The sequence below is a fragment of the Anser brachyrhynchus genome, assembly GCF_964034855.1.
Source record: "Anser brachyrhynchus genome assembly, chromosome: 9".
NCBI lineage: Eukaryota > Metazoa > Chordata > Aves > Anseriformes > Anatidae > Anser > Anser brachyrhynchus.
The window spans coordinates 10,216,539-10,232,067 of record NC_137703.1 but is presented as its reverse complement, the minus strand read 5'-3'; the positions used below and the strand labels follow the sequence as shown (position 1 = coordinate 10,232,067).

The 15,529-nt window shown below is 50.3% G+C and overlaps 2 protein-coding genes across 5 annotated transcripts in view; one reads left to right on the top strand and one right to left on the bottom strand.

The window, feature by feature from the left end:
• Positions 1–813, bottom strand: part of PDE6D (phosphodiesterase 6D) — a 36,904-nt gene extending 36,091 nt beyond the window's left edge. Inside the window, exon 1 of the mRNA XM_080603901.1 lies at positions 634–813. Within this exon, the coding sequence (XP_080460027.1) occupies positions 634–683 (50 nt within the window). The 5' untranslated portion in view covers positions 684–813. The remainder of the gene's footprint in view (positions 1–633) is intronic.
• COPS7B (COP9 signalosome subunit 7B) lies at positions 39–15,300 on the top strand. 4 transcript variants are annotated; one of them, XM_080603896.1, is made up of 7 exons: positions 39–142; positions 7,180–7,356; positions 8,591–8,666; positions 10,190–10,278; positions 10,862–11,064; positions 12,365–12,470; positions 13,912–15,300. In XM_080603896.1, exons 2-7 carry the CDS (start codon positions 7,195–7,197, stop codon positions 14,068–14,070), a joined length of 795 nt encoding a protein of 264 aa, XP_080460022.1. In that variant the 5' UTR covers positions 39–142; positions 7,180–7,194; the 3' UTR covers positions 14,071–15,300. The 4 variants fall into 4 exon arrangements, with proteins under 4 accessions (XP_080460022.1, XP_080460021.1, XP_080460020.1 ...); XM_080603895.1 differs by lacking the exon at positions 39–142 and adding an exon at positions 2,048–4,992; XM_080603894.1 differs by lacking the exon at positions 39–142 and adding an exon at positions 5,196–5,333.
• Positions 15,301–15,529: the final 229 nt, after the last annotated feature.

Sequence of the window (15,529 nt, the reverse complement as noted above, 5' to 3'; positions counted from 1 at the left end):
GTTTTCAAATAACCTGCAGGGAAAGGCATCTGACGGCACGTCAGCGGCATCGCTACGCGTACAGCCAACCGTGGCCAGGGCAGCATGCGCCGGTACCTCACCGCACGACTGGGAAGGAGCCGCTTCGGGACGAGCAGACCAGGTACGGCCCTTCCGAGGAGAGGGTCCCCGAGGAGAGGACCCCGAGCAGCAGGCCCAGGGGAAGGGCTGGGCTCCTCCTGCAGCCGACCAGCCGCCCCCAGCTGAAGCGGGGACCCCGGTGAGCAGCCCCTCAGCTCCTGCAGGGGCGCCCCGGGAGCACCGGGGGTGGGCTTCGGCCTTTCCGCCTGTGTGCCCCCACCCTGGCGGGACCCCCCCTCATCCCCCTCCATCCCCCCCAAGTCCCCTCCCGGCTCCCACCCACCAAGCCCGGGCCCTGAGGCCACCCCCACCACCACGGGCAGCCGCTTCCATGGGGAGGGGACCCCGGTGGCACCCCCGGTGTGTGTGTGTGTGGGGGGGACCCCATCGGGCACAATCCCCCCCCCGGGAGGGGGGGCCGTTTCCACGACAACCCCTCCCCCCTTCCCCTCACGCCGCCCGCCCCCCTCCCCTTCCCCGTTCCCCCCCCGCCCCCCTCAGCCGGGCGGATACAGCTTGAAGCCCCGCAGGATCTCCTTGGCCCGCTCGTCCGTGGCCGACATGGTCCCGCCGCGGGCGGAGGGGGCTGCGCGGGCCGGGGCCGGGCCGGGCCTGGCCGGGCGGGCAGGAGGCGGCGGCGGCGGCGGTGACAGCGGCGCCTCAGGGCCCCCCGCCCCTCCTCCCCCCTCCCTCCCTCCGCTCCCTCGCACCCGCCACCGCCCGCCGCAACCAACCCCGGCCGCCTCCCTCCGCCCCGCCTCCCGCCCGGCCCAGCCGGCCAATCACTCGCCGCCGCCTCCCTTTGCTGACAGGTGGGTTGGCCAATCGGAGCGCGCCCTCGCGGCTTCCCTCCCCCTCCTTCTCTTCCCCCCCTCCCCTCTGTCGTTCAAGGGCGGCTGCGCAGCGGGCGTTGAGGAGCTCGGCGCGGCCGGGCCCGGCGGCGGGGCGGGGACGGGAGGCGACGTGGGACAAACTTGGCCGGGCGCGGGGCGTTAGCGCGGCCCCGGGGCCGGGCTCCTCGTTGGGAAGGAGGCGGCGGGGTGTGAGGGGACACCGGGCGGCTGGGGCTTGGGTGCCCCAACCTCGCTCCCGAGACGGCGGAGCTGGGCAGCGAGGGGCTCCGTCAGCCCCTGAGGGCACAGGGCGGCAGCCCCACAGGGCACAGTTGGGGTCTTTTTGTGTTTTGGGGTCAAATCCCAGTTTCCATCAGTCTGTGTGGGGAGGTACGGGCTGAGCAGTCGGCGTCGCTCCGGTTTGAGCTCCTGGAAGAACTGACAGAGGAAGCTTGGAGATCTTGGGACAGCTCCCGGCCCGTGCAACGGCACTACGTGGGACACCGTAACGCAGAGGGTGACAGAAGCCCCGAGTTCTTGCCTCTCAAAATCCTCAGCCTATATTAACGCAAATAGCACGTCAGCTTTCCGATCCACTTGTGAGAAAGCTACGCAGCAAGTCTCGCTATCCCTCTGCATGACTTTGTTCTGAAAACCTCACCTTTGGTTTTCCATCCCAAGCACACGGAGCTGGCAGGTGTCGCAGTTGTTCCCAAGCTGTCATTGCAGGTGAGAGGATGCTGCCAGCCTGCCTTCGGCCTCCCCAGAGCACTGGAACGGCCGTCCTCCCAAGGTGCTGATAAAAGAGCTGGTGTTTCTCCAGCATAACTGAGAGATGGGTTTGTAAGCTGGGGCCTTCTCCCACCCCACGCTCAACGGAAGTGGTTGTACAGCTGCGCGTCGGCCACCATTCAGATACACATCGTCCCCAGCCTGGCCAAGGCAAGAGATGAGAGTCCAGCTAGCAGCTTGCTCCCCGGATCCTGGGAAAAGTGGAGAGCTTGACAGCTTCTTCAGCAAGTCTTCGGTCTCCCATCACCCCTTCCTCTGCAGATGTGTGCTGGCAGTTGAGGTGCTGGAAACCTGGCAGGAGAGAATAAATGGGTGAAGTATGGTGAAAGCACACGTGGATGGGGAGTGAAAACGCATCCAAGGCTGCGTTAGCATTTATGTATCCCAGCTTACCCCACTTGGTCACATGTAGATGTTCCTGCTCTAGCATGGCTGTGGTGCCAGCAGTTGATATTTTCCTTTAAGTTGGTTGGGAAGTAAAATTAGTGGACATTTCAGGAGGCAGATCCTAATCCTGGAAGATAAATCTAGCCTACTGCATGATTTCTTAATATAACGTGTGTTATGTGGGCTATTGGTAAGCTCCTATGTTATCCTAAGGTACCTCTTTTTTGACTTAAACCACCTTATTTATGAAAGGTGAGGGAAAGGTTAAGAAACACAAAAGTACCTGCTTTCACTGTCAGCCCTCACCTTGGTGACACTGGGTGTGAACTTTCTTGCCGGTGACACATCAAAACTGGGATTTCAGGGGAGAAGGGCCAGCTCCAGAATCGTGCCCTGGGGCACAGGGAGGTGCACACCGAGGAGGGGCAAAGCTGGCGCCGCCTGCCTGGCAGCAGGGTGCAGACGGGGGCAGGATGAGCAGCTGGAGGTCGGGCGCTCAAAAGCCTGAAGAACCAGATGCCGAGCTCAGTGTGACTGAGCTGTGGGACAGAGGGCTGTCACTGCGCTGTAATCCCAGCCTTCCCCGTCTCTGTCCCTTACAGGTGACTTTACAGGCTTGTGCATTGTTTCCTGACTGAGAGAAATGATGTTCTCAAAGTCTCTCTGGGGCTCCGTGACCCCACTGCCTGGAGACATTACTCTGGATTTATGGTTTCTTTTCTCAGGCAACACAAGGAAACAAGGTGAAATTATCTGCTGCCTAAAAGGGACCTAGATTATAGAATCACAAGGGGAAGAGACGGGGCGAGTGAAGAGATAATGCTAACATTAAAAGATAAAATGGATTAACATCTCCCTGCATGCGGAAAGCTGCGTGGGTGGAGCAAGAGGTTGCAATAGCAGTTTGAAAGGAGACAAGACAGCTGGGCATACTCATATTTTTATTTTATTTAAAAAAAAATCCATCCCAGAAGCTGAGCTTAACTGATGCTATCCTCCAAAGTCCACTTCAGCCAGCCAGGCTGGCTGGCAGCAGCCAGGAGATGTCACAATAGCCTGACAAAAAGATCCTCCTGGATGACCTAAAAGGGGCTAATGCAGCAGGGCTCAGTAGTAGTTGGTTGATTTTTATCTGTGGGCTCCAGCAAGAGGTTGCAAAAATGATCCATGGGAAATAGCTCGCTATTACACATTTCCATGTCTGCATCGGCCCTGGATTTCAGCTTGAACAGCTCTTCAGACAAATGAGGTGACGCACTTCTCTCCCAGGGCAACTGTGCCAGTGTACCTGTGGGGTAACATGAACCGTGGTGGAGGGCCTGTTTCGGATGTGATTAAAGAGGTAATTCTCCCTCCCTGTGCAGACGAGATCTAAGCGTAGCTTAAGCAAATTACTGAATGGCTTGTTATAGCCCTGGCTGAGTTCCCTTGCTGTGCAGGGCCTAGTTTTTTACATCCAATTTGCTTCGAAGCTCAGACTGTCACAACAGCATCCCAACGCTTGCATCTCTGCTTGCCTGTCACCCCTTCTCGGGAAGATGGGACCCCAGGGACCAACTGTGGATGGCTCCGAGACGCAGGCTAAGCCCTGTCAGTTTCCCTAATAGCTTCTGATGTTTGTTCCCTGAAAGCTCCCTGCTCCTGGCCATGCTGGTCCACGGTTTGATCTTCAGGGACTGGCTGACTGAAAGCCAGAAGCACTTTGTACTTTGCTAAAGAATTTTAAACAGAGGCACGCTTTATTCACAGCATGGCACAGACGAGTGTACAGATTTTGGGAAGGGTAACAACCCCCAAAGCCCTCTTGTTCCCACCCCAGCTCTTCTCCCTCCTCCCCAGAGTCTTTTGGCTCCTGGTCTGTGTCCTGGAGAGGATCTCAGCTCCTCCAGCTGCCTCCCTGCTCCCCCCACTCCCCACAGCACAGGCTGAGCTCTGTGTTTCGGTTTGTCACTCACACAGACGACTTGTCTAGAGAGTCTAAAACCACTTCTAGCACCTTGTGATCCTTCACCCCATCTTTTTGGCATTTTTCCATTCGCTCCCCAGGAGGACTGGCCGGAGGGGCAGTCAATGGCTCAGCTGGCAGCCTCCATTGTCCTGCCCAGCACAACTGCTCAATTGTTTATCGTCGCTAATGGCCCCGTTTCAGCTTCTCGGGCATTGTCTGGTTCATGCCATAAAATGGAAGATTTAATCCGCTCTGAAGGCTGTAGCATATGCACAGATTCAAAAAAATTGAATGGAACCTGTAAGTGTAAAATGGACCCACGCTGCCGTGCCGTCAGAACAAAGAGCACGCTGAAACGTGGCTTTCAAATGCCAGCCCCGCGCACAGGTCACCCCGGAGTCCAAAAACCCCGAGACGGTGCCACAGCACGTCACACCCCAACACCTGCTGTGCCCTCGGAGCCAGAAACTTCGCTTGCTTGTAATTAAACAGTTTTTCAGGAAGCGGTGGAGCCCGAGAGGAGGCGTTTGGTTTTAGGGATCGTGGCGTCATAGCTCAAGGAGACCCAGCACAGCTAGCACTAGGGACGGTTTGACACCCCATGCTCTTAGGGATGCCACAAGGCCAACCAGCCTCACCCCACCCCGTTAAATGAGTGTGTACCAGCCGTGCAAGTTAATCACAGCCTAGTATTACACAGGTGAGGGGGTGCGAGGCGGTGTGGGGCTGACACTGTGGTACCCCACTGCACGGCGTGCTTGTGGCCATGCCGGGTTCTGCTTGCTGGATGAGGATGGGAGCACGAGGCGAGATGCGTGATGGGACGGGGTAAAAGTAGGAAGAAGCAAATCTGGCGGCAGAGGCCACGGTGATTTAGGATCCCGCTCGGGACGCTTCATCACCCCGCGTGAGGTAAATCCTCCACAGGGGCTGCCGCCTGCCTCTCCCTGCGCCGGGGGTCTCCCGCCAGCCACAGCCCACAGCTCGTGGGCTACCAAAAGCGTTTTTAGGGCGGCTCTGACAGACACCCCGAGCCCACCGGCGGGCTGCGAGGGCTGCCAGGGCTTTTCAGCACCGGGCCCGGCACTGAGGCCGCCCGAGGGCGGAACGCTCGGTGCGCGGCCGCGCGGTCCGGGGGAAGGAGCGGCGCGGGGGACACCGGCGCCGCCATCATGGCGGCCTGAGGCGCGGCGGGCACGGCGCCGGGGGCCGCAGGGCGGGAGGGAGGCAGGAGGGGAGGCCGCGGCGGCGAGGTAACGCCGGGGGACGGAGCGACAGACGCGAACGGGGCCCCGGGGAAAGCCAGCCCGGCGGTGGGGGCACGGGGGACGCGGGGTTGTGGGGCCGGGAGGGGGCCGGTTGCCGCCGTGCCTCGGAAAGGCTGCGGTGAGGCGGGGGGAGAAGGCGCCGTGGGTGCCCGGCGGGGCCGGGGCTGCCCCCTCACGGCGCCGCCCGCCGGTGCTGCCGCGGTTCCTGTCAGGTAGGGCGGTGGGGAGAGCCGGGAGGGCCGCCCAGAGGCACGGCGGGCTGAGGGGAGGCTTGGCGGGGGGCAGAGAGCTGGCGTGCCGTTCTTTGTATGGTGCGGGTAAAGCCTCTCCTCCGCGATCTCACACACCGGTGTGGGCAGGGTTGGCTGGGAGGGAAGGCTCGGGGACTGCGAGGTGTGGGTTTCATCGCCGCTCAGTCGCTTCGTGCATGATCTTGAGAGAATTGCCCGTCCTCTGTACCTATTTCCTCGTCTGTGAGCGGGGCGAGTGGTGCTGGCGTACCCCCAGGCGTGTTAGGAAGTCAAACTGAGTGTTACGGGGGGGTTCTCAATGAGAAACTGAGGTACTGCTCGGTCAGTATATGTGTCTTTGATGAAAATAATCCCAAAGAGACCTTAAACTGAGAGTCTAAAGATCTCTGTGTGGAAAGCGCAAAAAATTGCCCTCTCGGGTTCTAACCGCTTATACTGAGGGGTGTGATGGAGTGGAGTAAACTGTTTTTTCAGGAGCTGAGTAAAAAGTGAAGCTGGCTGCATTGCTTTCAAAAGCCTTCATTTGCTTAGGCATGGCAAAGCAAGGCAAACACCTGTGTGACAGCAGCACCCTCTCTGGGAGCAGATGTGGTCCCAGGGGTCAGGCTGAATGAGACACAGGTTCTCTGGTGTCTGATTTTCTTCACCAGAGTAAAGGTTTCCACCTATGCATGAGAATTATCTTACGTAAATGTAACGTGAAAAAACCCTTATCTGCTAAGTTCTTTGTTTTTGTGACTGAATAATATGCTTCCAAAGTTTTTCTTAGTTGTTTGTAAAAATAAGTTTGTTTCAGTTGTTTATAAATAGTGCTCTATATTTCAAGCAACATGTTGGTGCTGGGAGACAGTGTGCACGCCAGAAATGTGAGCGAACAGTAAAAGACTGTTAAAAGACTTCCCTCTACAGGGACTTAAATAGAGCCTTTGTAGAAAGGGTATTTTTATCACTGAAGCTTTACAGTTAACCCAAAACACTGTAACTGTGTAATGTAGGCTAGTAAGCCACTTACAGGCCACGGTTATTTTCTCCTTTTAGGCTGAGGAAAGCAGTATGAATTATGTACTCATGCTTTGTCTATGCTGATGTCAAAGGAAAAGGTGCAATATGCAGGCCTACAAGGTAGGTGAATTCTTCAAAGTGAACAGTCAGTTGCTGTTTAGAAGCTGTGTAATGAGTTTTGGGAAGGAGGAAGCCCTAGGTGGCCTGTAGTAAACATAAGGATATCATCTCTGATAACACAACTTCTGCAGTTGGCTTTACTTGACAGCATCAGTGGAAGGGACAGGTCTGAAAACAGGGTGAAATCTAAACTCTTTTCCTACTACCATGAATGGTTCTTGAGGGAACTGGCCAGTCTGCAGAAATTTTGCTCAGATATTGTCTGAATTGTTTTTGCTTCCCAGACGGATCAGAAATTGAGCCTGTAGGGTTCCTGGCCTACCCTCTGAATGCCAAAGGAAAAGCCGGCTCAGCTGACACTGAAACATTACCATGCGGCGCACACCTTCTGCTTCGCAGTCAGACAGAATATAGCAGAGAGGAGATCATAAATTAATACTGTTTTCTTTTATTGACAGATTGAAAAACCTAGAATGGCAGGAGAACAGAAACCGTCCTGCAATCTTCTAGAGCAGTTTATTTTACTAGCCAAAGGTACGAGTGGCTCAGCTCTGACTGCTCTTATAAACCAAGTGCTGGAGGCCCCTGGGGTTTATGTCTTTGGAGAGCTGTTGGAGTTAGCAAACGTGCAAGAGGTAAGAGATGAGTTTCTATACTAACGTTCCTTCTGCACTCCCACTACAATGGATCCCCTGAAGTTTGCACAGACAGCCTATGCTTGTGAAAGTTCTGTGCCAGGAGGGGCCTGATGTAACCTAACCTCGATTCTGAGGTGTTTGGGTATGAGATTGACACTGGTTTTGCCTGTATAAATTTAGATGTTAAAAAAATACCTATATAAAGCTTTACTACCTTAATGCGATTGCTAGTAAAGCAAATATCTGGCAGCAGCCCAGTAACGATCTTAAGAAGGCACCTATCCAGCCAACAACCAAATCCCTTTCTATTTCTTCATTGTCCTGGAAAGCAGAGCCTCAGAGCTCTCCAAAAATCTTCGTGAACAGATGTCTAGTGTATCAGGCCTGGGTGGTAACCAAATCTAAACCATTTCAAACCAAGGTGGAAAGTAAGTTCCAGGGCTTTTACAGAGAATGCCATGCCAACACCCCCCTCTACTTCAGTAGGGGATTCTAGGTTGAGTATCTCTGCAGGTGCAACAACATGGCATGCAGCAAGTTTGACTTTCCAAATAGGCTCTTAGGTATGTCTAAAAATGCCTCTCTGGTTATCTAGCATCAAGTTGCAATTATGTTCTTCCCCTGACCTGTGTGTAGCAAATTGTATTTAAAAAACAAACAAACAAAAAAAACAGAGCATACACACAAAAGACTCAATAAAAATCATGGATTAGTGCTGCAGTTATTCCAGTGAAGTGTTTGTTTGCGAGCACTAATATTACTTCCAAATGCACTTAGCTTAGAACATTTTTAGCTTGCTTTGAAGTTTTTTGTGGTTCTGCAGATGAACTTTCTTAGGTTTCCTGCTAATAGCAAGGATGCTTAACCGACCGACACCACTGCCTGCGTGCTTCTTACCTGATGAGAAGAGCTGGCCCTGTCAGATGTCAGCTACAACCGAGCTGCTTTGTTCTTTACCTCCTCAGATGCTGCACAAAGCAGTTGGTAGTCCAAGCTATATTTAAGTTCAGTCACACAGAAATGGGTGGATCATCTTGACTCTGAAACTGCTGAAATTTGTTGCTGCTCATGAGGCCTTAGAAAGGGTCCAGCTCTTTAAGAATTGGGCGTAATTGCTGTTACGGGAGTACTCGTCACACGTGGGCTTAAAATGTACTCTGGAGAAGTTGCCTGCCGGTATCACGTTGGCTGTTGCTGTGTTCCATGGGATTTCTTTTTTCTTCCCACCCAGCTTGCTGAAGGGACTAATGCTGCTTATTTCCAGCTGCTGAACCTGTTTGCATACGGCACGTACCCAGACTACGTAGGTAAGAGACTGCTGCCTGTTTTCCTTTGGCATTGTCTGAGGCAATTTTTTGCTTTCTGTGGCACCTGGTCTAGTGTGGCTGGGTGAAAATGTTTAAGCACAGAATTTGCTTGGAAGAATCATTTCTAGGCGGTTACTGGGTTGTATGTACTTCTTAATTACTAGAAAGTGGAGGAAGGATCCAGGCTGGAGTCTCTGGTATTTTACTGGTTTGGCTTGGACTGCAACACTGGATTGGATTGGTCTGTAGCAATATTCAGTGACATTTACGGGCCACTTACCTCTGATTTCAGACATCTGGTTTCAAATTTAGATGACGCTGGTTATGGAAGTTGCAGAAAACTTTGAAAAAAAAAAAAGATTGTGTTATTTATCCTATAAAACGTATAGGTTTTTATAACCTTTTATTGTGACAGCATTGCTGAAACAAAATGAAACATTTCTTTGCCAGAACAGAAATTGGAATAATGACTCTTAAGCATTTTCGGAAGGAGGCTACGTGTGAATCATCTTAGTATTTGTCGGGATGTGCTTCATCTCTTGTGCTCTTATGCTTCAATTCTGCTATAATTTAGTACTTCATTGGTGGGTAGCAGCCTAATCCAGACTATTAGAGACTGTGACAAATAATTGTGTCACAGTGCCGGCTATCACTGTGGTGGGTGAGCTATCCAGTTCCAGTAAGGAGAAGTGGCATCAGGAAATGCAAGGGCTGATAATTCCAGTGGCTGTGGAGCAACGTGACCCTCGTGAATTCTGTGACCGATTAGAGGACGTGTTTGCTGTGTGTGGGTCTTGCATCCCAGTACATGATAATTCATTTCTTTTCCAAGTGAAGAAAGGGAAAGGGGGAAAAGTAGTCAAAAGTTAGGGCACTGAATAAGGTGGGATGGCTGGGAGAACTCGAGTGCACCGAAACACTCATTTTCATTAAAGCAGGTATTTTGAAGACTTTCTTTGGTTTGGAAAGCTGGCTGTTTCCTTTCTGTTTTTAAATATTCATAAGGCACATGGATATAACATAGCGACAGTGAGGCCATGTAAGTGTCTGGATTAATAGTTTCTTCTCTCTTCCTCAGTCTGGTACTTTATACTTCCAACTGTAAATTCGGTAGCTCTTCAGAGAGAGAAAACCAACTATGTTTTCCAAGCAGAACAGCAAAAAGCATTTAATTCTGTCAGCTCATTAATGAATAAAAATGACTTGGTGGTAGAAACAAAGCATTTACCAGTTGTTTTGGCAGGACACCACTCGCGTAGATGTGAATTACATTCTAATTCCAAAATCAGAATTACTAAAGAAGCAGAGAAGAATGGGATTGCCAACTTGTTTTTTAAACTTTTTCTTTCTCTCTTAGTGTGCTAATTGTGTCATCAGTGGCAGCTCTCTCCGCTTACCAGCACCCCCAGTAGCTGGAGCTGTCTTTCAGGATTCAGCATAGTTTAACTGGCCTGCAGTCTTGCAGCCTGCGTCTTATAGTTCTTGAAGGAAAGTTCTGAATCTTGTCTCTTTAACGTTAACAGCAAACAAAGATAACCTGCCTGAATTAACAGCAACTCAGAAAAACAAACTGAAACACTTGACAATTGTAAGCCTGGCTTCCAGAATGAAGGTAAAGTACGCTGTGCGTGATAGCAAACTTTTTTTTTTTTAAATGGCATCAATTCTTAGCATCGCAGTTGTAGTGGACTGCATGAGTACTCACAAAAAATACTGTAATTTGAAAAGGACTTGTAACGTGCAGTGTTCTCATGGTGCATTTGGGACGTTAATGGACTTCTGGGGATGTGGTACGGGGGTGTCTGAACAGCCGTATTATTTGGTTGGTAGGGTCTGGGAAACTTTGTATGGCTCCTTTCACTGCTGGAGATGGAGAATCATTCTTAAAAGCACCGACTTTTTGTTCTGGAGGAAAAGCTAGTCAACGATCTTAATTTCTTCTACAATGTCATTATCTTTTTCCTCCAGAAGGCGCTATGCCAAAGCTTCAGGAATTACCCAAGCCGCGTCAGAATATTGCATAGCCTAGTAGCAGGTATTTGTGTTGCCACCATCAGTCACTGCTGTGCTTGCAGGCTGAAGTGTAGGATATAAACATTTGGGCCTTGACCTTCTGCCAACCCTCTTTCTGTTTGAGACTTAGCTGTTCGTTCTGGTTAGGACTGTTAACTTACTCTTGGGCTTGCTGGTTTTAGTGCATTCCCTACTCCGTGTTGCTGAAGGACCTGGACATGAGGAATCTGAGGGAGTTGGAAGACCTGATTATTGAAGCGGTTTATACAGATATTATCCAGGGGAAGCTGGATCAACGAAACCAGGTGTTAGAGGTGGATTTTTGCATCGGCAGAGACATTCAGAAGAAGGACATCAGTAACATTGTCAAAACGCTTCAGGAATGGTGAGGCAGTCTCTACCTTGCTTGCTCCTTGTGTGCACTTTGTCTTGTTTTTTCTCATTCCTTGAAGTTTCAAGTTCTGGCTCAATTTCATCATGTTTGTTAATCAGGTGTCTTCTGCTGCAAGTGGGCACTTGGAGGAAGAGACTGTTGGGCAAATTTTCCAAGATCCCGCCTAGATTTCAATTTGGGTTATGCTTCAAGCCAAACTATGCTATATCTTGAGATTCTGGTCTCATTGTGGCTTTTACGTGGCAGAACCCTAGTGAGGAGCCAAGGCCTTTTCAAACACTTGTGCCAAGCTGAAGTCCCCTTTCTGCTGTTACACTTGATAATGAAAACAGAACTGTCCGTTATTTTTCAGCCTTTTGCACTGTGATGAGAACTGCATGGGCAAACTGTAGGGAATCACAGTTCTTAGGAGGGATGTCTCTTCACGTTTGAAGTTTTAGCTGCCTTTGTTTGCCTCCTCTTTGTCCCTGCAAATGCAGGCTGCATGCAGCCGTCACACTGGGGCTGTGGTACTCTCTTTTTGTACCTTTGCTAAGAAGTTGCTTGTCATCTTTTTTGTTAGATTCCCTTCCCACCCAAAGAAATTCCCCTGTAGGCTGTGCAGCCTGTGGCAGGTTCTGAGCTGACTGGGAGTCACTGCCTAGTTGTTACGGTAATGGGTGCACGAAAAGTAATTAAACTGCTGTGTAAATATGCTGCCCGGTGGTGGTGGTGGTGCAGGTTCTTTGTTTTGTTTTCTGTTTTTTTTTTCTTTCTTTTTCTTTTCTAATCCACCCCCCCCCCCCCCAACCCGTCTCAGAGGGAGGACTCTGGCAGCTTCCAAGACCTTATAGCGTTGTTTGGAAGGTAACAACGAACCCGCTGCCAATTCCCTTTCTGTCCTCTCCAGTTAGGAACACTGTTGGAGAAGCACTTGTGTCTTTTTGAATGCTTAACAGCCAGGGGGATTCTCTCAATCTGATGTTTGTGTTTAATTTTAAAATTGCATTGTTTTGCACCCCCTTTTCAAGCAGTAATTCTGATTGAAAAGGAAGTTGGTGATGCAGTGAACCTGCACTGAGTTTTTGATGGGTAGGTAAGAGTCTCATGGACTAGCTAAAGAATGCTGTGAAATGCATCGAGTACACAACAAAGATTTTTCTTGCCAGCTTTTTTGGAACTCTAGTCATCTCAGGAATATAAATTTAATGATTTCCTATACTTTTAGGTGACTTTAACTTTTCAGGCTGCATGACTGAGCTGCTCCAGTGAGAACTCGTAAATACTCTCTGATACTGTTTGTGTCTCGCAGGTGTGACGGTTGTGAAGCAGTTCTTTTAGGAATTGAGCAGCAAGTACTTAGAGCCAACCAATACAAAGAAAACCATCACCGAACTCAGCAGCAGGTAGAGATGGAGGTGGGTACAGTCATTTCAGACTGCTCTGTGGTTTTTCATTAAATGTTTCTGTTTACTGGATAATCTGGTAACACCTGGTTAATGGTTATGGCTTCTCTGAAGTAGGCTAGCAATCATGCAAATCAGATGTGCTGTTCTAGGGAAGGAAAAATACACATCTGTTTCCATGTGCTAGTAACACCACAAAGACCTACATCAAATTTGCCCACCCTGAGCAGGCTGCAACTTTTCTCTATAAAATGGGCCAGGTGGGTGCAGCAGCCATAGTTCCTCGATTGATTTGTTAGGGAAAGAGTGCTTGTAACACAAAGCTTGGATACAATTCTGTTCCTTTTGTGGAAGGAAGGAAAATCTTCACTTTTCTTCTAAATCTGAGAGTGTAGTTACATATATCGAGTCTCATTGCTTTTGCAAAAATGTGCCCTCAGCATCTTCCTTTGGGGTATTTTGGTGTCGAGTGGCTAGAAGGGGATCGCTACAGCAGCGCGGGCTGGGAGCGCTCCCGCTGTAGGTTGCATTCGCTTCTGAGTCGGTAGATGGCAGCACGGGCATGTGATTTTAGCCCCTGCTGATGTGTATTTACTACTGAGAACAAATCTTGGCTAATACAGCTGTAAAGGTGAAAATGGTCCTCCCGAGACACTTGCTGAGAGTTTATTTCTTGCAGAGTGCTGCATCCCTATAGGTTTACGTTTGCTTTCTGAAGCAGTTTATGCTTGGCAGCTTGACTGGCATCTGTAGTGCATTTGGTTTGCCAGATGCCTTTGGCCTGGAGTTGGCACACCTGACTCCCAAACTTGTTTTGGCCTATTTTTTTTTGTTATTGTTTTGTTTTTAATGTTTGCTGATTGTATTTCTGGTGAGCCCTGCGGGGTTTCATGGGACAGAGTACAGTGCCTGTTGCTGTATCTCTCGTTTTCAGGCAGAGTAGCAGAAGCATTACTCCTGCCTCCCACAGACCAAGATCTGTTCCTGCTTCTAGCAAATATCTGTGGCTCAGAGAGCCTGCTAGGCCAAGTGGCATTTTCCCTTTTTATTTCTCAATGCTGTCCAGAGCGTAAATTTATCTCTCAGCCTCCTTTGTCCCTGCTAGTTCTGGCCAGCGTAATAGTAAGGTGCCTACGTTCTGCACCGAGGCAGTAGTAGCTCCCGTCAGTCAGCCAGGAAGGTGGTGCAATACTGTATTGTTGTCTCTTAAAAGTAGTAAGAAAGCTCTAGTTGTTTCCCGTCTGGGTCCCGTACGGATTATTAACAATGCTGGCTCTAAGTGAGGGCAAAATGTTACCCGTTACAAACTCAAATGCAGAGTGTGTTTGTGGTAGGAGAGGGCTTTGTCTTTGTTTTTGTAACCTCCAGGGGTTTCTCAGCATGTTTATGAACAGAGTTGCTACTGTGAGGGGAGGAAGAAGCAGGTGCTGATTCACTGTCTCTTCTTGGCCAGGTCACAAACATAAAGAAAACATTAAAAGCTACAGCCTCGTCGTCGGCACAGGAGATGGAGCAGCAGCTGGTAGAGCGAGAGTGCCCTCCACACACAGAACAAAGGCAGCCCACAAAGAAGATGTCCAAAGTCAAAGGGCTGGTCTCCAGCCGTCACTAGAACATACCATCTAAATGTCATTCATCTAGGAATGACAGCAGGAGGAGCAAAAAGGGCCTGCGTCTCCTTTTTTCAGTGGGTTCTGGGCCAGTCCCTTCCAGGCTGGCAAATAAAAGCCCTGTTTGAATACAGCTCCCAGTGAGCAGCACCTGGCTAAGTTACGCTGTGCAGCCCCTGTTCATTTTTGAGGGTGTCCCTGTTCTGGTCCTTTAAAGAGGGACTTCTAAAGAAAGGGACTAGCCGAAAGGGGCAGTAAAAAAAAAAATAAAAAAAAAATCTGTGGACAGTTTTGCTCCCTCCCAGCCAGTCTCATTGCTGCTTAACCTTTAGGAGGCTGCTGTACTAAATCAGATCTTGGGAGAACTTCTGTGGTGAGAGTCTGAATCCCAGGGTTGAAGTGTGGCTACCAAAGCCAGGCTGGGAGCGAGGAGGCCATCAACACAGATCTTTTCATTCCCAGAGGGAGCGCAGAAAGGTTTCTAGGCCAGGAACTGCTTTACGTGGAAGTCTTCAGCCTTTCCGCTGCCCCTGTCTATTTTAAACTGGGGTGAAATTCACACTACCTCGCTCTGTGAAGATGAGATCCAGTGCTGGGCTGTTTACTTAACTGTCTGTTTACTGCCCTTACGAAGCCCTTTAATCTCTCGCAGATTTAACGCGCTGGCCTGCATCTCCGAGGCATCAATACAGCAAGGAGGAAGCAGGCTGCTCTTCCAAGCCTTCCTTCTTGCAGACGGTTAGGGGCGTGCTAGAAGCTGTTCCTTCTGAACGCGATGTGACCTCCCAGAGCTGCTTGTGAGTTGTTCCCCCGTTGATACCTTCGAAGGGCAAAGCGTTTGCTCTTCCTTGGACGCTAGTGACAGCGGACTGCACGGAGGAGAGCCCGTGTAGCATTGTGGCAGGCTGGCGGCCCAGGACCCACTGGCAGGGGTCGCAGCAGCATCCCCTTGCTGAAGCAACGGACTTGACTAGTCTTTCTGAATTTTGAACACTTTCAGGTTGTATTTTCCTCCCCCCCCCCCCTTTTTTTTTGTACATTGTTGTGATTCTAAAGCATTTCAGCCTTTGTTTTGTGTATTTTATTTGTTACAGACTAATTTCAGGTGATTTGCACCTGATTCGGCGAGGTGTGGGTTTTTTTAAAGGGGGAGGACGGGGTTGGCATTGAAACAGCAAGTTGCAAAAAAGCACATTTTAGAAAAAAAAATTAAAAATGCTGATTTAATGTCAGAGTTCGGAGTCTTGGCTTTGAGGCTGCTTTAGGCTTGTCGTCCAACAGCACTTGTTCACGTGGCTGTTTGCTTGGTTCTTGATGTTACGTTATCAGAAGGTCTGACTAATCTCCCTGACGCATCTGGGAGGCAGGGAATTTCTGTTCCCGTACTGTCAGGAGTTCGTCTTTGTCCAAGTCTGTGTGGAAAGATCTGTGGCGAAGCCGGTAGCTGAGCCCAGTCTCTTG